General features: G+C 47.1%; 1 protein-coding gene across 2 annotated transcripts in view; it reads right to left on the reverse strand.

Moving 5' to 3' along the window:
- TRANK1 (tetratricopeptide repeat and ankyrin repeat containing 1) overlaps positions 1 to 26,250 on the reverse strand; it is a 58,417-nt gene that overhangs the window by 16,952 nt on the left and 15,215 nt on the right. For both annotated transcript variants that reach the window (XM_023760858.1, XM_023760856.1), the window contains 10 exons: positions 26,021 to 26,152; positions 21,220 to 21,390; positions 16,853 to 17,014; positions 15,184 to 15,438; positions 13,533 to 13,709; positions 10,001 to 12,901; positions 8,560 to 8,759; positions 8,124 to 8,261; positions 3,669 to 3,812; positions 2,075 to 2,231 (listed from right to left, as the gene is read on the reverse strand). In XM_023760858.1, coding sequence (XP_023616626.1) covers positions 2,075 to 2,231; positions 3,669 to 3,812; positions 8,124 to 8,261; positions 8,560 to 8,759; positions 10,001 to 12,901; positions 13,533 to 13,709; positions 15,184 to 15,438; positions 16,853 to 17,014; positions 21,220 to 21,390; positions 26,021 to 26,152 — 4,437 coding nt within the window. The remainder of the gene's footprint in view (positions 1 to 2,074; positions 2,232 to 3,668; positions 3,813 to 8,123; positions 8,262 to 8,559; positions 8,760 to 10,000; positions 12,902 to 13,532; positions 13,710 to 15,183; positions 15,439 to 16,852; positions 17,015 to 21,219; positions 21,391 to 26,020; positions 26,153 to 26,250) is intronic.

Here is a 26,250-nt window from a genome sequence, read left to right on the forward strand (position 1 = left end):
AGTGAGCAGTATGACACTCCCTTGGTGAGCATAGACTGTTATAACCACCCGCTGTCAGACCCACCTGTTAGCCTCACTAGCCTGCTGGTGAGGGTATCGCTCCCCCACCCCCCGCCCCCTGAGCGACACCAGGAATGGGCAGCATTCTGCGGGTCTGAGCCACAGCTTCATCAAGCACATGATGACAGTGACTACCAGGACAACGCAGACAGCCAAATCTGAGCTGAAGGGGTCAGAGATACCCAGGACAATGGATGTCAACCGGGGAGCCAGGCAGTCATGCCAGCTTTGTTTAGAAGGTGCAAAGCCATGCCTTAAGCCTTGCAGCCTGACCCCTCCCTGCGGGTCCTCTGCTGTCCCTACAGCACTGTGTACAAAGATGACTCCGCAGCATCTTGTTCTGACTCAGTGTGCACTACCAGTGCCCTGGTGACATTTAACTCACAGCCAAGTGCTGCCGTTTCTCTGCAGAAGGCCAGTGAACGCTGCCGCACTGTGTTGAAGAAACCCGAATCAGTCACTACACTCATCCCCAGCTCCCTGGCAGAGTGGGAACAGATGTTCTCAAAGACTTGACCATGTGCTATTTATAACACAATTAGGACTATACTTTTCTTGTGTTCTTTCTTTCTTTTTTTTGGTTAATCCTTTATTTCCATTGATTTTTTTCCATTGATTTTCAGAGAGAGTGGAAGGGAGTGGGAAGAAAGAGAGAGTGAGAAACATCATGTGAGAGAGACACATCAATTGGCTGCCTCCCGCACATGCCCCGACTGGGCTGGCGATCAAGCCTGCAACCTAGGTACATGCCGTTGACTGGAATTGCACCCGGAACCCGACACTCCATCCACTGAGCCAAACCAACCAGGGCATTTCCTCGTATTCTTAATGCTACCAAGACATAATAAATTGTAATCCTTGTTCATTTTGAATTTTTAAATTTGTAAAATGCCTATCTTGATGGTCTCTTATAATGGGATGCCTCAACAGATTTTGAGAATAATGGCATGCAGGAAAGATTAAGGATGCCCACAGCAGGCTAACCCACTCATTTTCCTTTCAGTTGAGGAAGTGAAGGCCCAGGGAGAGAAAGTGGGACCTGAACAAGGTCATGTGGCTACACAGGTGGAGAACACTAATGAGACGCTAGGTTAACCCAAGCCTTTGACTCTTCCCACTACACCCCAACAGTCAGGGCCCACAACAGAACATCTAATTCTGGTTCCCAACTGAGCCATTGGCTATAACCAGAAAGCCTCCATACAACTGGTTGAAACACGCTCAGGAAGCCAGCAAACATCTCTGTGCAGCAGCTGAGCCCAGCGCTTGGCCCTGTCCTTGGAGAAATTAACTAAGACCTGGACAAGCCAATTCAACTGCTAACCCACAAGAAAGACCACTATTTTCTCCTTTATGCAGGGCTGATTATTTCTCCCGAGTTATCCTATCAGGAGACCTTCACTCCATTTTTTAATTAACTAGTCTCTGTAAATTATGAAAATGTTCTTCTTTAAAAAAATGAAAACACTGCAAACAGCCTGGAAGGGCATAAAGTTGAGAAGAGGTGCCCACATCTCCACACCCACCAGTCCTCCTGGCACCATAGGAGCCACTATGAATGGTTTCACACTGGGGGACACATAGGTCGTTTTTAGCTTATCATTATAAACAGGGCTGTGATGAGCACTCTTGTTCATGTATCTTTGAGATTTTATACAAGAATATCCTAGGATAGATTCCTAGAGTGGAATTACTGCGTCAGAAGCTATGCTCATTCTTTATTTTTATAGAAATTGCCAATCAGCTATCCAAAAGCCCACAGCAATTTGTATTCTCCCAATAGAGCCTATCTCCTCTAACCCTTGACCATGGCCCTCACTGGTGAAGGACAAATAAAAGATCTTCCCTAAAGGAGTTAACCCTCCCAATCCCATTACAACTCACTGTCCATCACACTTTACCAATAAATGAATAGAGAGATCTCAAAATCTATGCCCTTTATACCTGACCCTAAGAACAAGTGGGAGTAACACACTTTCTATCCCACAGACAGAATATGTTAATGAGATCTTACCTTTATTTTCATCTGTCTTCACAACTTGGACAAAATTTCTTCGAATGAAATATTTAAAAGCAGGAGCCCGCTTCTCCGGATTTTCATCGAAGATCCAGAGATTGGCGCGAGCCCGGGTGATGGCTGTGTACAGCTGCTTCAGCTCTCCATTGAGGAGCTAAAGGTGGGATGAGGACAGAGACCGTAAGTCTTGTGTCTAGAGCTACAAGGTGACACACTTCAGTGGGCTAACTCTGATTCTGGAGAAATACAGGAAGTAAATTATAGAGAAGTCCAGGAAGGCGATGAAGAATGAGGAGCTCACTGTGGTCTCAGCACTGATCAACACAGCTCCAGCAGGGAGTACACATTAGTTCAGCACCTCCCTTGAATATACGGTAGTTTTATCTTTCAAAATAAATTATAGATTCATAGGAAGTTACAAAGATAGTACAGAGAGCCCTGCCAGTGTTGTTCAGTGGTTGAGCGTCAACCTATGAACCAGGAGGTCATGCTTCAATTCCCAGCCAGGGCACATGCCCAGATTGCAGGCTTAATCCCCAGTAGGGGATGTGCAGAAGGCAGCTGATCAATGATTCTCATCATTGATGTTTCTCTCTCTCTCTCTCTCTCTCTCTCTCTCTCTCTCTCTCCCTCCCTCCCTCCCTCCCTCCCTCCTCTTCCTTCCTCTCTGAAATCAATAAAAATATATTTTTAAGAAAAAGATAGTACAGTGAGGTCCCATATACCTTCCATTCCGTTTACTCCAATGGTCATATCTTACACAATGACTGTAACTTATTTTTAAAAATTAAACCAGTCCTACACTTCTATTATAACCATCCAAGTACTAAATTACCCATCACTGACCCCGTGACTGAGCACTGTAGCTGCAAGGTGATTATGACTTGGACCAGGGACGGCCTACTTGATTAAATAGTGCATCTTTCAAGACAACAACAGATTAGTGGCTACCTAGAAGTTTGTAAAGCTTAGGGGATTTAACTTGTATTTCCAAGAGCCTTCGAGGCATTTACAGAAATAACCTGATAGCTGCTATTTTGTTTGTTTTATACTTTGAGACATAAAACTAGGATTGTACTTGAAGAGAAAGTAGTTTTTGGTTTTGCTGGTTCAATTTTCGGTGATGTCACCCTCACTTTCTTGAGTTCCCCATTACCCCTCAGTGGGGAATTCCATGGGACTTTTCAGCTTTGCCTCCTCAGTGACGTAGCTGAGATGTGAAGGGCAAGGAAAGCCAGGCCCCTTAACAGTCAAGGCTGCTGAACAACAGCCTCCACTAACTAGGATTCTGGACTTCACTTCTGAGTTGCCATCAGCAACATCGAAATTTCTGAACAGTTCCTGAGGGGAACAGAAGGTACAACCACCGCCTCCACTTTCTCAGTGCCCACCCATCAGGCCCGCTTCTGCTGAGACCAGGGACTTTTCGGACACGGGTATCCCTGCCGCTCCCTCGCCTGCCTCCACTCCCCAGGACTGATGTTCGGGAAGAGCCAAAAGCAAGCATCCATCTTCAATCTCATCTTCTCATCCCAGCCTTGGGCACTGGCTCCCTGTCAAATACCTGTGTGGACAAATGGCAGAAAATCACCTTGTACATTTCTGGATTCACGAGAGAGCGACCCTGAGAGGAGCTGGGTTTGTCCAGGGGCACGTCAATCAGCGGCCCGCTTGTCTCCCTGGAGTCGGGTGATGAAGGTGTAAACGAGGAAATGATCTTCCATTCCTTGTAAGCCTGAACAACAAGGACAGATTAAAGACCAACGGAACATGCTTTCCAACTCTACACACAGCCACCCCGAGCCTCATGGAGAAGTGAGCCCCCCTTTTCCTGGCCTGGGGACCAGGGCGTCAGCCCCAGCTAGGAGGAGGGGGCCATCCTATGGCCTCCAAATGATGGGCTGGGTCTCAGGTTGTGCAGGCAGGGGTCAGGGAAGCTTCCAGGAAATCTCCCACAGATGTGGTCAGGACAGCTGGGAAGCCAGGCACTTGTGCCCACTTCCAGAGGAATGCCAAGGGCCCAAGAAGTTCTTGTTGGAAGAATTTCGACAGGCAGCATGGAGGAAGGAGCCCAGTGTCCTCGCCTCTTTTCACTACATGTTTAAAAGATGCCACTTAAGGTCAGCTGCTAAAACACATGAGGCAGCATTTTCTAACTACCTTATTCACCGAGGATGGAAGAATATTCCAGAGCTGTGAGGTACATGGTTCAAGGTAAACTCTGAGCTCAGACAGAACAAATTCATATCTCAGTCCTTTCACTTATTAGCTACATGATCTTGGACAAACCATTTGTCTCTTCTTGATCTCATTCTCCTGCTCTATAAAATGAGAATGCTAGACCTACTCAAGTTTGTTGGGAAAATAAAAGCAGATCATTAATGGTGAGTATCTAATACTATGGCTGATAAAGAGTTCAATATTTTAGCCAGTTTTCCCCTTTATGTAAACTCAAACCATACTGACTCTGTAGACTATGAATGGGCAATTTTTTCTCTCTAAAGGGTCAGATAATAAATATTTTTGGCTTTGTGAGCCCTATGGTCTCTCTTGCTACTACTCATCTCTGCTACTACAGTACCAAAGCAGCTACGGTCAATATGTAAATTAATGGGCATGGTGTTTTCTAATAAAATGTATTTTTTAAAACTAAAATTGAATTTAATATCATTTTCATGTGCCACGTAATGTTACTTTCCTTTTAATTGTTTTTTCTTACCATTTTAAAATATGTAAATACCATTCTAGCCCACAGGCCATTCGAAAATGTCAGTGGGCTGGATTTGGGCCCTGGGGGCATGGTTTGCAGACCTGTGTGGCTAAAGTACCCAGGTCACATGTAGTATTTAGAGTCCAGAATTCCTACGACATTTCAGATTTCATACTGTACTGTGACTTGTGAGAGTAGCTTGTTGACTCACCTAGACTTTGCTTTGCTTTTCCTAAAGTGGTGCTTCTTGCCACCTGTGTATCTCTTCAAGGTAAAATGGAATGGATACTGCTCATTGCCTCTTGTCAGTTAATCCATGACTTAAACTATATAAACTTCAGGTTAAATGCTTTAAACACTATCTCTTAAATAAGAATGGTTATGCTAGTAAGCAATTATGGAATTAATCACCAGGTTCTGAAAAGAGATGTGAGTCATGTAATTATTTAAGTAGCTGGAAGTTACAAAAACCTCTCAGGGCATATTATGACTGTCCTCTCTGTAAAGCTGTTTACACGACCGAACTGTCTGCCAAGGAAAGCAGGCAGAGACATATATGCTTGACATTTGGGAGGGCCTCCCAGCAGACAGCATGGGGTGCAGACTGGCTGGCCTTGGAAGGGCTGGTGAAGCACAATGCATTTTAGAACCGCTGAATGGGAAGAAAAGCTGCTCGCATGGCACTTGACAACTGTTTCCAGGAATAAAACACATTCGACTTTCGAGACAAAGCCTTTTAAAAGTGAGTCCGTGCATTTGTGCACAAAGACACAAGACCACAGGCCTGCAGCACTTCTGGCAATAAAGCAAGAAGCCTTTCAATCTCCCAGCTTCTACTGGGACTCATCACTGTGAAGGAACAAGGCTCTGTTTCTACTGCAAGCCTACCGTTCCACGGTGAGGCCTGCAACCCACAAAGGTTGTGGTTATTGAAGTCCTTCCTGTCCTATTTGCACATGAGTGTGAAGGAAAGGACTCCCCACTGGGGCAGAATATAAATGGCAGGCACCCTTCCAAGTCCCCACAGGAGGAGAGTTTCGGGGTGACTGGGAGAATGACTGCCCCTCCCCAAACTGAGGCGAAATCCTACAGAAGGACTTGGTGTAACATTTCCTGGCTCCTTCCCCATCTCAGGAGATGGCCCTGATGACCTGTGGTTGAACAGGTGAACAGTAAATCTTCTAGAGAGAAAACTCACAAATCAGGGCAGTAAGAACCCCCTCACACATGCACGCACACACACGCACGTATGCGCACACACGCATGCTCACCCAAGTGGCAGGTTCTGCAAAGGGAGTGCCTGCCAGAAACATCAGCCAGGATGGGTGGAAGAAGAGGCCAGGGATGGGGAGGAGCCCTCCACAATCCCCCATCTCAAACAGCAATTACTATTCAACAGCCTTCTGCCAGTCACCCCGAAAGAAACCCCACTTGTGCAGCCAGTCCACAGGCAACTGGGGACTTATGTGATCCTTGTCTTTCCTCTGCTTTGATTAAAGCATTTCCTCTCACGTGCTGATGCACACGTTGGGGTCTTGAGGTTGTAAATGACAGACTCAGGGTGTGCTCTATTCTGGGAATGCAGAATTACATTGCCTGGTACCTTGGGAAGCACATGAGAGGTCTTTCTATAAGTCTTACTGTGCACAAAGGAGGGAGTGGATGTTACCAGAAGATTCCACTTGTGATTGTTTTAATTTCGTGCAACTCACTGAGCCACCGGTGGGAGCACAGGGTCAAGGTATCGCGGGCCTTTGCCATTTCCAGGATCAAAGTGAGACAATCACTGGGTTTTTCTTTCACAAACAGAGGCGACCACAAGCTACAGATCCATAAGCCCAGAGCTCCTTGAGCTTCTTACTGGCACAAGCACACAACTGGCACTTAATAAAGGACAGGAACAACAAACTCTTACCCCTTCCTCTTTAGGAGAGCCTCGGTCCAACCATGACCAATGGATGTATTATGAGAAAAAAAAGTTAGTCCTCAGAGATTAAAAATGGTTCCAGGGTTAATGCGAGTGCATCTGATTTTATTAGCAAAAGTCAACAGAAAAGGAATGCACTTAAGGTATGGCAAAGATACACTCATTGTGGAAGGTTCTAGAAGCTGATTTGCATGCAGGGCTTTAAAAGGAAGGGAGTACAGTGACATTTAGAACTCAAAGCGTCTGAGTTCATGTCTAGGCTCTGCCACTTATATTATCACTATAGGCAATTGACTTCATTTCCATGACACTCAGCCTTATCTGCAAAATTAGGGTAATAAAAATACACACAACCTCAGAGGGCTGGTGGGAGATAAAGTGAGGCAATGCATTCAAAAGGTATTTCACAAACTGTAAAGCACCCATGGCAACCTTAGTTATAGGTATTATCAAGTCAAACATGACATTTTTTTCAAAGATCACAAAAAGAGTAAGGATTCCATGTAAAGGGTCAAATTCTGGGGCAGATTTTAAAGTGTCAAAGCTAGCAGTGCTCCTGAATTGGCTATGGAAACAGCCCTTCCGAGCATGCGCCATGTGCAGTGGAAGTCTGCAACAGGGACCAGGGCACAGCCAGCTAAGTCCCCAAAGGAGACCCACAGCACAGTCAGCAGCCAGCCTGAGTCCCCACCAAAGACAGTGATGAAGAGAAATCAGTGGCTAGAAAACCAAGGACAGTGGTCTTGAGTTAGTGGCTCTACCCATAATGCGCTGAGAAAGACCATCAAGTCAAAGCAATGAGCTGGCACAGAGGTCAATGGGGGTCAATCTGGGGACACTCTTGCTGCCATTGTCTGCATGGGTGGCAAGCAGTGGTGGCGAAGCCATGCCAGAAGGGAGCCCCCAGGCAGGCGGCTGTTCTCATCCCCCGCATTACCTGATCCAATGGGCAGGAACCAAGCCTCATTTGTCTTCCTGGAGTTGTCTCTCTCTATGGACTGACCTTGCCCAGTTCTGTCCTCATTGGGTGGACACTGCTACCCTTGCCTTCACTTGTAAAGCTCTCCTTAGAGCTCACTCCAACTTGAGCATCCTTGGGAGTCAAGGATAACAGTAGCTAGTGAAAACTGGCAGCTGGCACTTGGGTACCAGGCATTTAGAAGAAGGTGAATACAAGAAAATAAGGAAGGGCGGGAACCAGCCCATAACACACTGTGAAACAACTCATGGCCACTGTCAAAACCCACATCAAACACTCCAAGCCCCACACTAAAGGGATGATACTCCAAAACAGAAACAGGCACCTTTGGCAAACTCTCTTCTACTCAGCTCCAAATTCTCTTTCCCAGAGTGGCAGGGTAACTCACACATACACATGCACTGTGTGAAAAGAAGTCAGTATGACATACCTCGGAATCCGTAAAGAAGTTATAAAGGAGGACATCATCAAATTCTAAGCCTTTTGCTTCATAAACTGTTAGCACAAGCGCTAACCCCAGTTCTTCTGGAATTTTCTCCTTTGCCATTTCATTGGCTACAAGGATCACCTAGAAAAAGAAAAGGAAGATAGGAGGGAAAAAAACATCAAATTCTACAAAGAAAAATCAGCTGAACCTCAGTCCTTTTCTATAGGAGGCAGTAATGTGATTAAGAAGTAGCCAGCATGGACTTGGTTGGCCAGGCTAGTGGAAATATTAGTAACAATTAGTCACTCACCCATCTCTGAAATTTACCCACTCTGGGAGAAGGGCTATTGAATTCTACCCTGTAGAATAGTTTAGCCTCTCAAACCTTTTTTTCAATTGCAAACTGCCTTTTATTTCAAAACAATCCCCAGAAGCTCACCTGGTGGGCCCCAAATTCAATGGGCTGGGTTTTCCTCTTGTTCCCTCGGAGCAAAATTGCTAAGTCGCTTACACTACAAGACTCCAGGACCGTTGGTTTGGGACCATCAAAGAGGCCAGAATCCCTTGGAAGGCGATCGAAAGATTCTGGGAAATAGAACTGAAGTAAATCCACTACTCCTGAGGCCAGATTGAGGATTCCTGGGATAAAACAGAAAATACATGTCCAATATTGAACAACATGACAAAATGGCTGGGATTTGGGGGTTTTGTGTGGGAGTTTTTTCCTGAGAAGCAGTACTTGTCCTGATAATATAATTGCAAGCCAATCTCCAGTTCTCATTAGATGATCACTTTGGCCCTGAGCCGTTCTTACTCCAGGCACAGTGGATGAAGGCAGAGGTTTTGTAGAATCTCATTACTGATCTACATTCATATTAGAGAAAATTGCCTCATAAAGAAGAGTCAAGGCAGAAATGTAATCTGAACAATGAGAGTTGTTAGAATGAGAATATCAGGGGCCAGTATAGATGGTAAGGAAACAAGACTTATCCTGTCCCCTCTCATTGCCGCTTAGAGGACTGGAGACAACATTGCCATGGTAACAGCAGTGCTGGAGGTCAGCTGAGGCTGCAACCAAGGCCTCCATCGCCCTTTTCCACCAGGTTTATAGCCAGCTGAGAGAGAGCTATACCAAGAAACACTGTCAGAGCTGGAGAAAAGGTATTCTGAAGAGCTTTCTCCCTGGGTCCCATTTTTTGTCTAAGCTTAAGGTAATAGTGACAGTGATGCTGACTGAATGCTACCATACAACAGGCACATTCACAGAAATCACCCCATTTTATCCTCACGACTGCCCAGTGAGACAGGCCAGGTAATCCCACTGTGACAAACAGGGACTCCGAGGTCCGAGGAATCAGTCAACACCTGTGAGGACATGAAGCTCCAATGCACGCAGATCCCCCTGGGTCTCTCCACTAGTCTTAGGCGCATGTGCCCTTTGCCTAACACCACACAGAACACTATGTTCTTGGTAGATGACCACGAAATGAGCTTATATGTCCATTGCTGTTACCAAGTAGTAAAGGGAAATTTTACTAATACTTATTAAGATATACAATATAAAGAAATCATGAGAAGACCAGCCAGCATAGCTCAGTGGTTGAGCGTCATCCTATGAACCAGGAGGTCATGATTCCATTCCCAGTCAGAGCACACGCCCAGATTGCGGGCTCGATCCCTTGTAGGGGGCGTGCAGGAGGCAGCCAGTCAATGATTCTCTCTCATCATTGATGTTTCTATCTCTATCTCCCTCTCCTTTCCTGATATCAATAAAAATACATTAAAAAAGAAAAAAAAAAAGCTAGGCCACAGCTTCCAAAGCAGCCCAAGGCCAGTTCCCAAGCACCTCTCTCGTAGGTGAGTCCGAGCTCTGGACATACCCGAATGGGACCTGTAGTTCTGGTACAGCTGGTGGATCTTCTTGGGCTTCCGGACAGCACACTGCTTGTCCCCGGTGCTTCTGCTGGCGTAGTGGAACAGAGAGCGCAGGTCGCTGAAGCGGAAGGCCACGCCCTTCATGATGCTCTGGGCCGTGTCCCCGGTGAGGAACATGGCATTGGGGTCATTGATGCATTTCATCAGCAGCGCGAGCTCAGCCTGCGTGAAGTCCTGAATCTCATCGCCATAGAGCTCGTGGATGGACCACGGAAGCACCTTGAGCTTCGACAGCCTCCGGGACAGGTTGAACAGAACATCCTCTTCGTCAAAATAGCCCTTCTGGGACCTGATCTGCTGATACAGGCAGAAGAGGTTGTAGATCTCGCTCCGGTCTTCCTTGAAATTGGGGGACCGCTTCCTCCCTAATTTCTTATACTCTTCTTCCGTGAGTCTCCCCTCGGGGCTGCTGAGGGCCTCAAAAGACCCCTTCAAAAAAGATTTTATTTCTTTCCAAATCAGTGCAGGGTTGTAGGAGGTCTTCCCTTTGTGCATTCTGGGCCATATTTCATTGGTGAACACCTCAAATGTCACGTACACCCGGGGGTCAACATCACACGAACGTGTTTCTGCAACCTTATCCTCCTCGACGTTGTCCCCATCCCCCTCAGCCTCCTCCTCCTCCTCCTGCCAGTTGGGGATGGTCAGCTCCTCCTGCGTGGACCACCCAACGATGGTTCTCTTTAAGCTGCCATCTTCATTTCTCAGAAAAAATGGTTTGGGCAGAGAAGCATCAAGCAGGAGGAGCAGCTGCTTGGAAGTGACGAACAGAGGGAAGTTCTCGTCCCTCAGGTCCTGGAGTTTGTGGACATTGGGTTCCAAGGGTTTGTAGTGGCTGGTGGCCTTGGCGGACTTGGAAAGCTCAATGAAATTCCTCTGCACCTCCTGGCACAGCACGTGGTTCTTGGTCACAAAGATCTGGTGTAAATGCTCCAGCTGCTGGGGACCTTCTGGGGCACATACTTCTGCCACCTGGCTGGGCCCCCCAGGGTCCTCACTGGCTGTCCCTGCACAGGCTCCGCTCTCCTGCTCCTCATCTATACTGTCCACTGTCTCCACTTCGATGGAACCTTCCTCTTCCTCGTCCTCCTCCTTCTCCTCCTCCTCCTCCTCACCGGGACCCTCCTTTCTGGGTTCCACTTCCAACCTTCTCTTCAGCCAGACCTGCTTGGCCAGCAGCGGGCTTCCCGCCTGCTCAGCTTTCTCCCAGTAGATGTGGAATTTCTTCCAGAGCCGGTACAAGCAGCACGTCGTCTTCCCGGTGCCGCTCCGCCCGATCAGGATGATGGGCTCCAGCGGCCGGGGGTTGAGATGGATCACGGCGTACTCGAGCTCGCCCACCCGGAACGGGTACTCCACTGTCGCCGTCATGTCGTTGAGGATGTTGAAGGCCATGTTGGAGCTGAAGCTGTGGAACTTCATGACGTTGTACTCGGTCTGCACCGCGCTGGCCGGGGGGAAGTACTGGGGCTCCACGGGCACCCTGCCCTTCTCCGCCTCCGTGTCCTCCACGTAGCAGCGGGGTATCCGCTTTCGGATTCTCATGTTGGCCGACACCTGGCCTTTGTTGATGCCCCTCAGCTTCTTCCGCAGGATGCAGGATAGGCCGCGGTTGTAGGCGCTGCAGATAGCCCGGATAGAGTCCGTTAGCTTGCCATGATCTAGGACGATGTCCCAGATCCGGATGATTTCTGTGTAGACCCGCCCCGACTTCTCCATGGGGTGTGAGCTCCGCTCTGTGGTGATTATCTTCTCAGGGTTCTCGCTGCATCGAGGGGAGAAGTCGATGGCGAGCTCCCATAGCATCCGGGCCCCTTTGTCCAGCTTGGCCTCGAAGAGCTGGATGTTTCCTTTCAGGTGCTTCAGCCGCTTCTGCAGGCCCTGCGTCCACTCGCCGTTCCCTAGCTGATGGATGGTTAGGATGATTTTCTTCTTCATGACCTTGGTCATCACCTTACTGGACAGCTTCTTCAGCATCTCAGAGGTACACTCGATCTCCCAGGTCATGTTCTCGAAGTCCTGGAGGCAGGCCTCCACCTCCTGACAGCTATCCTGATCGCTAGTGTCCTCCCCGCCTCTGTGACCAGCGGGCGTGAGCTGTGAAGTCCCGAGGCCCGCCTGAGCGTGTCCACCCCCTGCCTCAGGGACAGCAGGGCTGTTTCCACCACAGTCAGAGCCCCCCACCCCCAGGGTTCGCTGGAGCTCCTCCCTCTTCGTTTCTGTGACAGCTCCTATCTCCAGGGGCTTGGAGTCCTGAGGACAGTCCTCCGGGAGGGACATGTCCAGTTCAACCTTCTCGATCAGGCGCATGATGTGCTGCACAAGGCGGTCCCTCTGAGAACAGGGCCTGGCCACTCCAGACTCCTGCCTCGCCATCTGGGCGTCCGAGAGAGTCTCCCAGCTGTCAGGAACCACGGCCCCTTCGGGCAGGGGTCTGTCAGGGTCACCGCACAGCAGCGAATCAGATGGAACCTGGGACTTGAGCTGAGCCGTCTGACCAGGAACAGCATTCTTTGGGAACTTCCCCAGGTGGGCAGCGGGGTCCTGCCGGCTCCTCCGCCGGCTCTCCGCCACAGCTTTGTTCCAGGCCAAGAGCAGAGGGGCGTTCTTCTTAATCCGGTGCCGTGCGTCTTTGCCCTCTTTGTTCTTCAGGTTGAAGTTGATGTCAAACTTGGCGAGCAGGTCTAGCAGCTTCTTCATGCGCTTCAGCATGCCCCTCTGGAAGAGCAGGTGCATCAGCGTGTTCCCGCTGCTGTCCTGGGTGTTGGGGTTGAGGTAGTCAAATTTGGCGGGGTTGGACCAGAAGAGATCCAGCAGGTGGTTGAGGAAGTTAAAACCGATGTCAGCTGAAAGACACAAACAACATTCTGTGAGTGCTGAGCCCCTCTTCCCGGGGAACAGGGACCCCTGGATTTAACAGAGATGCCGGCCAGGGGTGTCGTAGAACACCTAACTTCCCCAAGTATTTGACAACTCGGTGGTTCTCAACTGGGGAAATTTGCTCCCCATGGACATGTGACAATGTCTGGGGCATTTTTGATTGTCCCAATTTGGGACATGCTACTGGCATCGAGTGGTGGAGGCCAGGGATGCTGCTAAGTATCCCAGAGAGCACAGGGCAGCACCCACAGCAAAGAATTACCCAGCGCAAATGTCAACAGCACCAAGGGTGAGAAACCCTGAAATAACCTTATGATATTCCAATAAGATCCTTTATGCCAGGACCCTTGAAAACCATGTAAATAAAGTATTTGTTAGCTATGGAGCCAAATTTGAAACTTAAGAATCCTCCTTAATCAACCCACCCTGATCATTCACCGTGATGGTCACTCCCTCCTGTCAAACTAGGGGCAGGCCTTGCCAAAGAAGGGGCTTTTTCCAGATCATTGGCTTGCCCAACAGGAAAAAAACCAGAGCATCAGTTCTAATATCCAGCCTCCTCCCCAAGGCAAAAACCGGTTTGAAAAAGAGGCCTACCATTGACATCCAAAAAGATGTGGAGAGCTGCATGCAGAGGTGTGTCGCCTTCCGTGAGAGAAATGACGCGGGGGTCCGCACCCTTGGTCAGGAGCAGAAAAGCCAACTCGAAGTCCTGGTGTTGTAGGCACACGGCTAGCGGCCTCGCCTGGCTGTCCTGGAGGCCCTCGGGCAAGGCTGGGGGAGGCAGAGAAGGGCACGTGAGCTGTATTCACATGACGAGGTACAGCCTGGGCACCTGGAGGCAGGGCCACCTCTGCCATTATTCCCAGGGAGGAGCTGATGCTCACCTGACTGGTGAGGCCCGCTGCCACCGCCTGGCAGGCAAAGGCTTCCCAGACCCTCAGAGTGAAAGCCCAGCTCCTTCCAGTGCCCTGTCTGTGGGCCTTTTCTCCCCCAGCTCTCTGGCTCCCCCTGCCGTCCCAGAACAGGACATGGACCCCAGCATCAGCCCTGCTGGGGAGGAGAGCAGGGCCTGCAAACCCGGGTGCTGGCCTGACACCGTACCTGCCGCACAGTCAGCCAGTGATCAGGACGTGAGCTCCACTACCAACATCCTTTGTTTCTGTGACGCTGCTTCCAGAGGATGCGCATCTACTGTCAACTGCCATCTTCCCTGACACCTCTCAGCCCCACCTCCCTTCCTTTAGCTCAGTCCTCCCCTCCCCTCGGCACTGCCCAGGCCTCCAGCAGCCACACCTTCACTCTCTGCCCTTAGGCCCAAGCACCTGATCCCAGGGAGGTGCTCCCTGAGTGCTCGGTGACTCAGGAATAAAACTGGAATCCCACTGCAGCCACAGTTTCTGGGCTCAGGGAGTAACACTCCATTTAGGGGAGAGGTTTGAAGAAATAAACTATAGGAGGCATCCATCCACCTCCTGAAACCTGTGGGAACAGCCGATGCCTGGGGGCTTTGTATGGCACTTGGAGAGCCGAGGACCAATGTGTCACCACTCCCCTTAAACGGCAAAGCAAGCGGAAAACCCACAGCCAGGGTGCTCTTCCGAGTGAGCTCACTTCACATTCAAAACATCCCTAAGGAAGAGGGACTATTAACATTCCCGTTTTATAAGTGAACAGACAAAGGCACAGAGAGCATGCCAAGGCCACACAGCTCGCCATGGCATGAGTAGGGGTGGGAGGTGCTGCCAGAGCAGGTTGGTATTTCCAAATTCGTTTTAAAATAAAACCCAATCCAGCAAGACGCTACACACTCCAGACGTCCACCCAGCCAAGTGCGATTGTGCTGATTAACGCGGCAGGTGCTTCCACCAACCAATTATTTCACTGTTTCTTTTAAAAACAAGCATCTTGAATCCCAATGTGTTGATTAGAAAAGAAAGCCGCAGAGCTGACGAGGCCCCACGCAGCAGATGCCGTGCAGGGTCCAGCCAGAGGTCAGGAGGAAGTGACCGCTGCGGCCAAAGCACGCCCTCCACGTACCTGAGGTTTCTCATAACTGTAATTCACAGAAATGCAGGCTTCCTACAGAGCACCACCCACTGCAGGCCTCGCTGTTTCCAAATGAGGAGATACGGAGGAAGAGAAGGAGCAGGACTTAAAGGAGCCTTCAAAATCAAGTGGAAAAACACCAGGCCAGGCACGGCCTGAGCTCCCATGGGAGGGGAGCCCCGCATCTCAGCATGCTCACCTCCACCGTCTACCAGGCGGCCCAGGAGCTGTACCCGGCGCTGGTCCCAGGTGCTGAGCGGGGGGATGATGGCACAGAGGTCAAGGCCCGAGAAGTCGCAGTCCTTGATGAGGCGGTCTCCCAGCGGGGGCTCCCCGCTCACTTTGCGGGTCAGCAGCAGAAGCACTTCGGGCCATTTCTGTTTCTCCAGTAAACACTTGACGAAGGTGTTGGCGCAGTCGCGGTTAATGTCACAGACCAGGTCAGGAGGGATCTCTTTCAAAAATAAGAACACACCACACTCCAAAAAAGGTTCATACGGTTTCTGTCCCCAACCACAACTTAGCACATGTATGCGTAATTAACACATTACTGATCAGTAGTTTGAAGCACTGGAGAAACTATAAGCAAATAATGAATTACGAGGCATTGCCACCGCCCACCTCTACTCATGCCATTTCGAGCTGTGTGGCCTTGGCATGCCCTTTGTGCCTTTGTGGCAAAGCTCCTTGGGAAGGTCAGAAATACCCTAAGTTGAGTACAGCCTGGTCTAGGAGGAGAGCAGAATTTTTAATTGTCCCTGATTATCTAAAGTTTGTCATCTAAAATTCTTTTCCTTCCGATTTTCCCATAATGAAAAAAATTAACAATTCCATTCTACAATAACCAAATGTCCCAATATCTATAGAAGAGAGAAACATCTGTGGTATTTTTAAAAGGACAGCCTAAGCAAGGAGTAATTCTAGGAGGATGCATGAAAAACTAATAATGGAGGTTGCCTCAGGGACGGGACTTAGGGACTGAAGTTCACAGACGGATGATGGACTTTTCACTGATAGATAACTGGTGTTCTGTGCTGGCTGTTTTACATGTAGATCATTACTTTTGTTGTTGTTGTTAATCCTCACCCAAGAGTATTTTTTCATTGATTTTTAGAGAGAGTGGAAGGGAGGGGGAGACAGAGAGACACATCGATTGGTTGCCTCCCATACACACCCCGAGCAGGGTCTGTAACCTAGGTACATGCCCTTGACCAGAATCGAACCCAGGACTCTTCAGTCCACAGGCCGACGCTCTATCCACTGAGCCAAACTGGCTAGGGCAGATCATTACATTTTTAAATCCATTTCTAAAAGATATTCAAAAAGTCTGAATGAGCATAAATCACCTTTCACACAATTGAATTTGTGAGAAAAATTAGCTTGCAGGGCCCTAACCTGTTTGGCTCAGTGGACAGGCAGTGGTTCCCAACCTTCCTAATGCCGCGACCCTTTAATACGCTGGGTGCTCGTATGTGGGCGTATCCGTATGTGGGCGGACCCGCCTGGAGACGGATAGAGGAGCAGTGTCTTGGTTCCTAAGACCATTGAAAATATGTGTTTTCCGATGGTCTTAGGCGAACCCTGTGAAAGGGTTGTTCGACCCTCAAAGGGGTTGCGACCCACAGGTTGAGAACCTCTGGGATAGAGCGTCGGCCAGCGGACTGAAAGGTCCCAGGTTCAATTCCGGTCAAGGGCATGTACCTTGGTTGCGGGCACATCACCAGTAGGAGGTGTGCAGGAGGCAGCTGATCGATGTTTCTCTCTCATCGATGTTTCTAACTCTCTATCCCTCTCCCTTCCTCTCTGTAAAAAAATCAATAAAAATATTAAAAATATAATAATAATAAGTAATAAAAATAAAAAATTACCTTGCAGGGAAGAAAGGAGGCGCAAGAACTTCTGGACTACATCTTGCTTCAGAAAGTTTTTATGCAGCAACCGGTTTCCTGAGTTCAGGTACTTCACCAGCTGCGCAGAGGCCTCCCGGAAAATGTTGCTCTCGCTACTGGGTCCTTCGCCATGGCTCAGTCCTGCAAAACAGCACCCGGTGATGCTTCCGAATAGAGATCACAGCTGCAGGAGATGGAAAAGTTACAATTCTGCACCCCTCCCAGTACCCACATGCTTTGCCATGACCTTGGCAGCTCCTCCCACCCAGAGGTGGAGCCTATTCCCCTCCCACCCCTGATTCTGGCCTGGCTCCATGACCAGTTAAAACCAGTAGAATGCAGTGGCTGTGGTTTTTGTGCAGGATCTGAGCCTAGGCTTCAAGAGGCCTATTAGTTCCATTCGCTCTCTTGGGACCCTAGCTGGTTTGGCTCAGTGGTTAGAACGTAGGCCCGAGGACTGAAGTGTTGCGGGTTCGATTTCCAGTCAAGGGCATATACCGCGGTTGCAGGTTTGATCCCTGACCCTGGTGGAGATGCCTTCCGGAGGCAACCAGTGGATGTGTCTCTCTCATGTTTTTCTCTCTCTCCCTCCCTCTCTCTCTCTAAAGATCAATGGAAAAAATATCTTTGGATCTGAAAAAAAAAAGTGACTATATAAGTACTAAACAACAACAGAAAGACTGGGTGAAAATATGCTAAACTGTGATTACAATAAATTTTTGTTTTTATATAAAACCATATTTTTACAAACTTCCTTCAATGATCATATTTAGTGGATATATATTAGGAGATTTGAAATTAAAACTAGTCCTAGCCGGTTTGGCTCAGTGGATAGAGCGCCAGCCTGAGGACTGAATGGTCCCATTCAATTCTGGTCAAGGGCACATGTCTGGTCCAGGCTTGAACCCCAGTAGGGGAGGTGCAAGAGGCAGTCAATCAATGATTCTCTCTCATCACTGATGTTTCTATCTAGCTCTCCCTCTCCCTTCCTCTCTGAAATCAATAAAAATATATTTTAAAAAATTAAAACTAAAAAAGGTCTTCTGAAGTTGCAACAGTGCTCAGAAGTGTTAGAAAACAGAATAAATCATTTCAAAAAGAGATTTCGCTTTTGCCTAAAATCTTTCTCCCAAGCTAAAAAAGACAAACTGGTAAGATTTATCATACAAACTGGTACATTTTATTACACACATTTTAATCAGTTTAAATGTATGCAACCATCTCACTTCATAAAAGAAAAACATAAAAACATATAGCTATAAATGCATGAGATAAGACTAAATAGCCAAGTCACAAATATATGAATTTGCAGATGGAGGTTGGTTTATAGAGAATTAGTATTTTCTTGTTTTCCTTTCCTATTTTGTAAATTTCCTTTAAAAAAGAGTATATTGCTTTTAGAAGAAAAAACATATCATGGACACATTTAAGTAAGCACTGCATCCCTGCATTTACTGAATACAAGGCCCGTCTTGGTGCTGAGGGATGCGAAGATGGGAAACCTCTGAGTCACAGGCTCTGTCTGTGAGGGAAACCAACACACAGAGAAAGTTCCAGTATCCTCCAAGTGCTTGCTGTGCTAGAGATGCCTGCACCAGCACAGAGCAGAAAGCAGCTGGCTCCCCCTAGCAGCGGTTCTCAACCTGTGGGTCGAGACCCCTTTGGGGGTCGAACGACCCTTTCACAGGGGTCGCCTAAGACCATTGGAAAACACATATATAATTACATATTGTTTTTGTGATTAATCACTATGCTTTAATTATGTTCAATTTGTAACAATGAAAATACATCCTGCATATCAGATATTTACATTATGATTCATAACAGTAGCAAAATTACAGTATGAAGTAGCAACGAAAATAATTTTATGGTTGGGGATCACCACAACATGAGGAACTGTATTAAAGGGTCACGGCATTAGGAAGGTTGAGAACCACTGCAGGGCCTAAGGGACCAGAGAGAAAAGCTTCAGAGGGCTGGATCTGTTCTCACTTGAAAGGCCCTGCATTAGTGAGTGAGAGAAGATCAATCAATCTTGTTCTAGGTCCTAAGGAAAGTTGAGTTCCAGAGAAGGTGGACATGCTGCCATCTGGTGGTGAAAGGCAGGTAAGACCGTTACATAATCCTGACTCTTCAGGAGTGAACCCTGGCTCCTCAAAGTGGACTCTGGCTTCCCTTGGCTGCTTGTAAGAATCCTGAGTCCTGCCCTGAACCTGCTGAATGAAAATCTGCATTTTAACAGGCTCCCCAGCGGTTTGTGTGCACAGTTACGTCGGGAAGCTCTGGTTTAGAGAACAGCAGAAATATTCAGTGAGATTTCTCACCCAGAAGCAAAAGCCACCCTATCCACAGACACCATCACTAGCTAGCTCTTCCAGATAATTGTCATCCTGCTCTTTTCTGATTTGTATCAGTTCCTTTTGCTTTCTTTTCACTCAGTGTTCTCCTGTGGTCGTTCAATATTCCTCTAGCGCAGCAAGGAAACCTTCCTGGTTGATGGTCTGGAAAACGTTGCGGTAATCAAACCTCCAATACGTTTACCAACGACCACTGGGGGACTTTAGGCTTGACTGCCTCCACTGCCATCACAAACTACCAGTCAGCCCAAGGGCCGGCCTGGGATGGCACATCCCTCCTAATGGGCTTTTCAGCCAAGCGAGTGCAGTTGAGTCCTAGTAAGTAAAAAAAGGACCAGCTGCAATGCTGAGTCTCTCCTCCTAGTTCAAACCTGGACCAGAATTAGTTGATGAAGGAGCAGAGAGAGGAAGGGAGAGTGAGACCCTGTCTCAGTAGATGAGATGTTTTTAGGATCAGCAGATTTTCAAAAATTCTATTGTACAAGGAAACGGAAAATATTTTTAAAAATAAATAAAAATGAATGACATGCTAAAGTCTGTAACACTAAATATAACATACATACATATACAGTATTATAAGAATTAATATTAGAATTAATAAACAATAAATTGGCAAACAGAGCAGCCATTTTCTACCATTAACTGGTGGTCATTTTTTGTTGTTATTTTAAAACCTGGACATTCATTGGCAAAGACAGTTTCGATTTCTTAATTTAATATACCATTAAACAGAGACATGTCAGTGATGACGAAACACACTCCAGTTTTGAAGATGTTAAAATGTGGGGGGGGGGGAAAGGGTAACTTGGAATCAATGAAATACAATGCCTATATTCAGACATATTATCAACCAATAGGAATAAAATAAAGACTCTTCCCAAATTCCATAAGTCTACTACCCATGTCTCCTTCCTCCACGAAAAACGTACGAGTTGGTGCTCTAGCAGAACAGAAGAGAAATCTAAATAGACAACATGATCCAGAAGAATCATATAGAAGTAACAAAACTAAACCCAGCATAATGTACACACATGGGGACTAGAGCCTAAGTAAAGTCTAAAAAGCATATACTGTGTGTGCACATGCATAGACACACATATGCAATAATGTATATGTATGTTTCATTAAACTGGGATGCCTAAAGAGTGTCACATCTCTTAAAATTTTTTTTTCATTTTTCAATTACAATTGACATTCAATATTCTATTAGTTTCAGGTGTATAGCATAGTGGTTAGACATTTATATAACTTACAAAGTGATCCCCCCAACGCCATACATAGTTATTACAATATTTAAAGAGCAAAGTTTTCAGGACACTGGGTAATTCTTTCCTATGGGTCCAGGTATGCTATTTGTTGTAGAAAGTGTAACATTTATATAATCATCCTACCATGCCAATGCCATGTACTGGTTTTCAAGTTTTAGAATCAATCTATAGATGCAGCACAGAAAACTTAAGAGTTGAGGAACAGAATGTAAATGACACAAACAACATTACTAGACATTACTCAACAATTGGGGCTGACTTGTTTAACTTCATCTTATACAGCAGTCAGTCAATGGATGCTGTCCTAAACTGATAAAGAAATAGGAATAGAAGTTAATATGTAAGTGCATAGTGTAATCTAGTGCAACATGAATGTATTTTAAATGTTGGCTGTGGCTGTTTCTGAAGGGTAGGAATGATTTTTGTTATCTCCTATTCCTTCTGCTTTTTTTTCTTTTTTACTGTGTGCATGCGTTAGAAAATAAATCCCCCATAGCATCTAAAGGACAACCTGGCGAAGTTCCCGGAATATTGCAGATGCTCTCTAAATAAGAGTTGTCTCGTTCTATCTTCCAAAAAAAAGGAAACAAGTTTTCCAAAGATTGGGAGTCTCATTTCCATCTTCATATACCAAGAAAAGATTAATCAATTTGTATCTAACATCACAGAACCAGTTTTTACACCCCCCCCCAAAAAAAAGTTAATTCACTGGAAGCTGTACCTGATAGGTCCTTAGAACACGCAGCCAGTTTTTCCAAGTGACTATTGATTTTCTCGATGGCTTTAAAGTTCTTATTCCTCTTCAGGACATCCACAGGGGTCCGGGACTGTCGATCTAGCAGGGTGGGGTCTGCCCCAAAACGCAGGAGCATCTGCACATCCTCTGTTTGTCCTAGGGCAGGCCAAAAGGAAAAGGGGGCATTGTCATGGTTCCTTCCGTAAGGAGATGTCCCCATGAGTGCTCGTCCTCCCAGTTTCCTGCCTAAGCAGCCGGGGCAAGAGGACCACGGTCCCTCTGCTTGCAGAACCTAAACTGCTGGCCTTGGGCAACCCACCAAAGTCCCCGAAGCAAGGCGGACTTTGTGGAGTGGGAAGGACAATAGCTTTTAAGAGGTTCAGAAGTGCGCTCCTCTATACCTTTCTCCCCTCTCCTTGGCAACAAGCAAGGAGATGGGGAATCTGGTTACTAGGCAACTGTTACAGCTGTAAGGATAACAGCAAGCTGTGACTTCAGATTTCTTTATTCCCTAGAGAGGAAACAAAATATTCTTCCAGAAAAAAAGCCTGTCTGGAGACAGGAGAAAAAAGTGGCAATTGCTCTCCAATCGGGGTCTTTTTGTTGTCACTGTTTCCATCCTCCCAGCCCCTACCCTCTGGCTGCCAGCTCCGTTTGCTGCTTTGACAAATCTATTTGCCAAGCATCAAGGTGTCTCTGTGGTCACAGATGCAGCAGTCTTCATAATGGAACAGGTGTACTTCTGGGGTACAAAGACTTATGTGGGCATGGAGAGTTAAATGAATCAATGCCCGATCCCCAACGTTCATACCCATGCTTTCCTAAAATGCATTGCCTTGACCAAGCACCTGTACTCAAGGTATCGTCCTACTCATGGTGTTCTCCTTCCCCATCTCCCCAATAACAACTGCCCTTCTTCCACTTTACAAAAATAAGACAAAATTTAAAAGGCCTGCCCTAGCCAATTTGGCTCAGAGGATAGAGCATTGGCACACGGACTGAAGAGTTCCAGGTTCAATTCCAGTCAAGAGCACTTACCTTGGTTGCAGGCTCAATCCCTGGCTTGGTTGAGAGCAACCAATCGAAGTCTCTCTCTCACATCGATATTTCTCTCTGTGTGTCTCTCCCCCTCCCTTCCACTTTCTAAAAATCAATGGAAAATATTCTCGGGTGAGAATTAACAAAAAAATTAGAGTCCTACTTTTCTCTTCCCGTCAAATATCTCACAGTGGTAAGCAGAATCCCTTAGATTCCTAGCACCTCGCATACACACACCTTCTCCCAGTTCTTCAATCAAATACTAATCCAAGGACTGCTGTGATGAGACTCTGAGAATGTAATTAAGGTCCCAGAGCAGTTGACCTTAAGATAATCGGGAGATTTTCCAGATGGGCCTGGCCTAACCATTTGAACCTTAAAGGTCAAAAGTGTAGAGGTCAGAGATTCAAAGTACAAGAGAGATCTGATGCACAAGAAATTCTCCCCGCTCTGAATATAGAGGGGGCCTCATGACAAGGAATGTGTGTGGTCTGTAGAAGCTGACAGCAGCCTCTGCCTGACAGTCAGCAAGGAAACTCGGACCCCAGTCCTACAACCACAAGGAACTGGATTCTGCCACAATCATGTGAACTTGAAGGAACGCCTCGAACTTTTTTTAAAATATATTTTTATTGATTTCAGAGATGAAGGGAGAGGGAGAGAGAGAAATATCAATGATGAGAGAACCATTGATCAGCTGCCTCCTGCACACCCCCTACAGGGGATCAAGCCTGCAACTCAGGCATGTGCCCTTGACTGGAGTCGAACCCGCAACTCTTCAGTACGCAGGCCAACACTCTATCCACTGGGCCAACCCGGCTAGGGCTAGGCCTCAAACTTTAGGTAAGAACACAGTTCCATGGCCCAGCCGATATAGCTCAGCGGTTGAGCATTGACCCAGAAACCAAGAGGTTCCATTCAGGGCACATGCCTGTGGGGGGCCTATAGGAGGCAGCCAATCAATGATTCTCTCTCATCATTGATGTTTCTATCTCTCACTCCCTCTCCATTCCTCTTTCTCTAAAAAATCAATAAAAACATATTTAAAAAATAATAACAAAGTCCCAGCCAACACCTGATTTCAGCTTCAGGAGACACTTAGCAGAAAACTCAGTCACATGGAAGCCCATCTTCTAAAAGGGAGGCTGCTCCGGGTCCCGTAGGAAGGACGAGGGATGGAACCCCATTCCCATCCTACCACTGATCTGGAGAGTGACATGGGTTCTAGCGGCCTGAGGGTCATCATCTGTGAAGCTGGACTCATAATACCTTCCTCACAGCTATCCCTGAGGGTGAGTGAGAAAACCTGCCGGGTACATGGCATTGGTGGAACTTAATGGCCCTTTCACTGTTGAGACACAGCAGTAGGGGCTGGCTGAGCCTCGGGCCAAGGCTGGCATTGTGAAAAGTCATTTCTCATTGTTTCTCCTAATGAGAATACAGGTATCTTTTTGAAGGAAGCAAGTATCTCTCAGACATGTCTTCAGTTCAAAGTTTTCTATACATACAAAGTAGATTTAAAAACACTGGACTGCCTCTGTGTGTGTGTGTGTGTGTGTGTGTGTGTGTGTGTGTGTGTCTATGTCCCCTCTAGCTCTATCACTTGAAATACATGCTCATTCTCCTCAGTTTAGACTGGAGCTGGACTTCCAATGTCAAGGTTAGATATCCCAGAAAATGGGCTTTTATATTTTATATCCTAGAAAAGTGATGGATACAGAGGTATTGCTCCAGTTAAGTGAAAATCCAGAAAACCCACAAAGTTAAGCTTCCAACCTACTTCCCTTCACCCTTGCTAAGCCCCCGTCTGAGATTCTCAGAGCTGCAATGCTGAACCTGGCCACTAGGTGACATCACACCTATCTCCATTTTTGTTCTTTTTTACTGAAAAGGGGTACATATTGCAGAGTGAAAAATATCATGAACATAGGGGTGCATATGTTCTTTCTGATTGGTGTTTCAGGCGTCTTAGGATATATTCCTAGAAGTGGGATCCCTGGCAGTTCCATTTTTAACTTTTTGAGGAAACTCCACACTGATCATAGCAGCACAATTTACAATAGCTAAGATCTGGAAATAGCCCAAGTGCCCATCAGTAGATGAGTGGATAAAAAAGCTGTGGTGCATCTATACCATGGAATACTATGCAGCAGCAAAAAAGAAGGATCTCTTACCCTTTGAGACAGCATGGAGGGACCTGGAGAGTATTATGTTAAGCGAAATAAGCCAGTCAGAGAAAGACAAGTATCACATGATATCACTCACAGGTGGAATCTAATGAACAAAATAGGCTGATGAACAAAATAGATCCAGAGACATAGAAGCATGGAACAGACTGTCAAATCTCAGAGGGAAGGCAGGGGTCGGAAGAGATCAACCGAAAAAGCTGTATGCATATATGCATAACCCATGGACACAGGCCACAGTGTGGTGAAGGCCTGGCGCGGGAGTGAGGGGGGGCGGGTGGGGGGCATGGAGGCAGGCTAAAGGGGGTCAATGGGGATACAAAGGGGACATATGTAATACTTTCAACAACAAAGGTTTTTTAAAATGTAAAAAAATATATCATGAAATGATTTGTTTACTGAGATACCAATTATGTTTGAAACATCCATATGTATATTAAAGCAATTCTCTCTGTTGATTCCCCAACCAAAAAAAAAAAAAAAAAAAAAGAAAGAAAGAAAACTCAGTCACATCACTCTGGACCTACAGAACTGTGAGCTAATGAATGGGTGTTGTTTTAACCTATTTTTTAAAAAGGTAAACAATTTCATCAATGTCCTGACTTTAAGTAAATAAATAAATCTCACAATAAAAATCCATAGGGCACCCCGACATGGATTCCCGGGGCCCCGGTCAGTGGGGGATAACAATAGAGAAACAAACCTCACTGGAGAGAGAACACTGCAATTTCCTAGGAGGGCCCTCCAGACCAACAGCAGGACTTAGACTTAGGCTGTGTCCAGTCCACAGGCACATTCAATTCCAAGCCGACATGTTATAATCATGAGTTTTCGTATTTTTTTAAAAATCCAGCCTTCCAACGTCTCTTGCTATCAGAAGACAGCAGCAAGCCTGGTTCCCACGAACAGCACCGGCTGCAGCCAGCCCAGACACAAGCTCCCACTGCTCCGTCGCCTCCCTTCCACTGGGGCTGAGAGTCCATGACCATCTATCATCACAGCGACCCCTTTTCCAGAGCTGTGTGGGCGTGCTCACAGCTTCCTGTTTCACAGGCTAACAAGGTACATCTGCGTCAAGAAGCCAGCTTTTCCTCCCACGTGTCAGCCCCTTTCAGGAAGCCTGTCTCCCCCTGGAGGGCAGGGGAGGATGCAATTCCTGTGTTAGCTCCTAAGTGCCAGGAAGGCAGGATTATGTCTGTTGTCTGGTTCACAATTTGTCTCTGGTGGAGCACAGATTTGGCATAAAATAAAGCCCTTAGTAACCACGTGATGGGGGTGAGAACAAATGCAGATGGAAGCCCATGTCCTTGAGTCATTTGACCCCACAGAAGCCATTCAAAGCCGAGAGCCCTGCAATTCTTCCTTCTCTCGCTCCATCTCCTCTCTGCACACAGCTTACCCTCCTAATCATGTTTAATTCAAGGCAAAGTTTACTCCTGAGCCCGTCACAGGACAGATGGGGAAAACATAATGGCCTGTTAAGTGAGTTCGCCAATGCCTGAGGTCCTCCAGCCCACAGCACGCCCTGCACCCGGTGTCCTGCACCCGGTGTCGCCACTTACGCTTGATGAGGTATCCCGGGGAGTGGGCGGCGACCACGTGCAGGACGGTGCAGCCATCCTGGTCCTTCTGGTTGACGCGGCCTTTCCATTCGGGCTGCTGCTCCATCAACCACCTGAACAGATGGTTTTCCCCTGAAGGGCATTAAGATGAGTTACTGATGTTCTCTCCAGCAAAGCAAGTCGATGTGTACCACACTGAGGCAACCGAGCGGGCAATCCAACACATGCTG

This window comes from Myotis lucifugus, unplaced genomic scaffold (assembly GCF_000147115.1).
Source record: "Myotis lucifugus unplaced genomic scaffold, Myoluc2.0 scaffold_195, whole genome shotgun sequence".
Lineage (NCBI taxonomy): Eukaryota > Metazoa > Chordata > Mammalia > Chiroptera > Vespertilionidae > Myotis > Myotis lucifugus.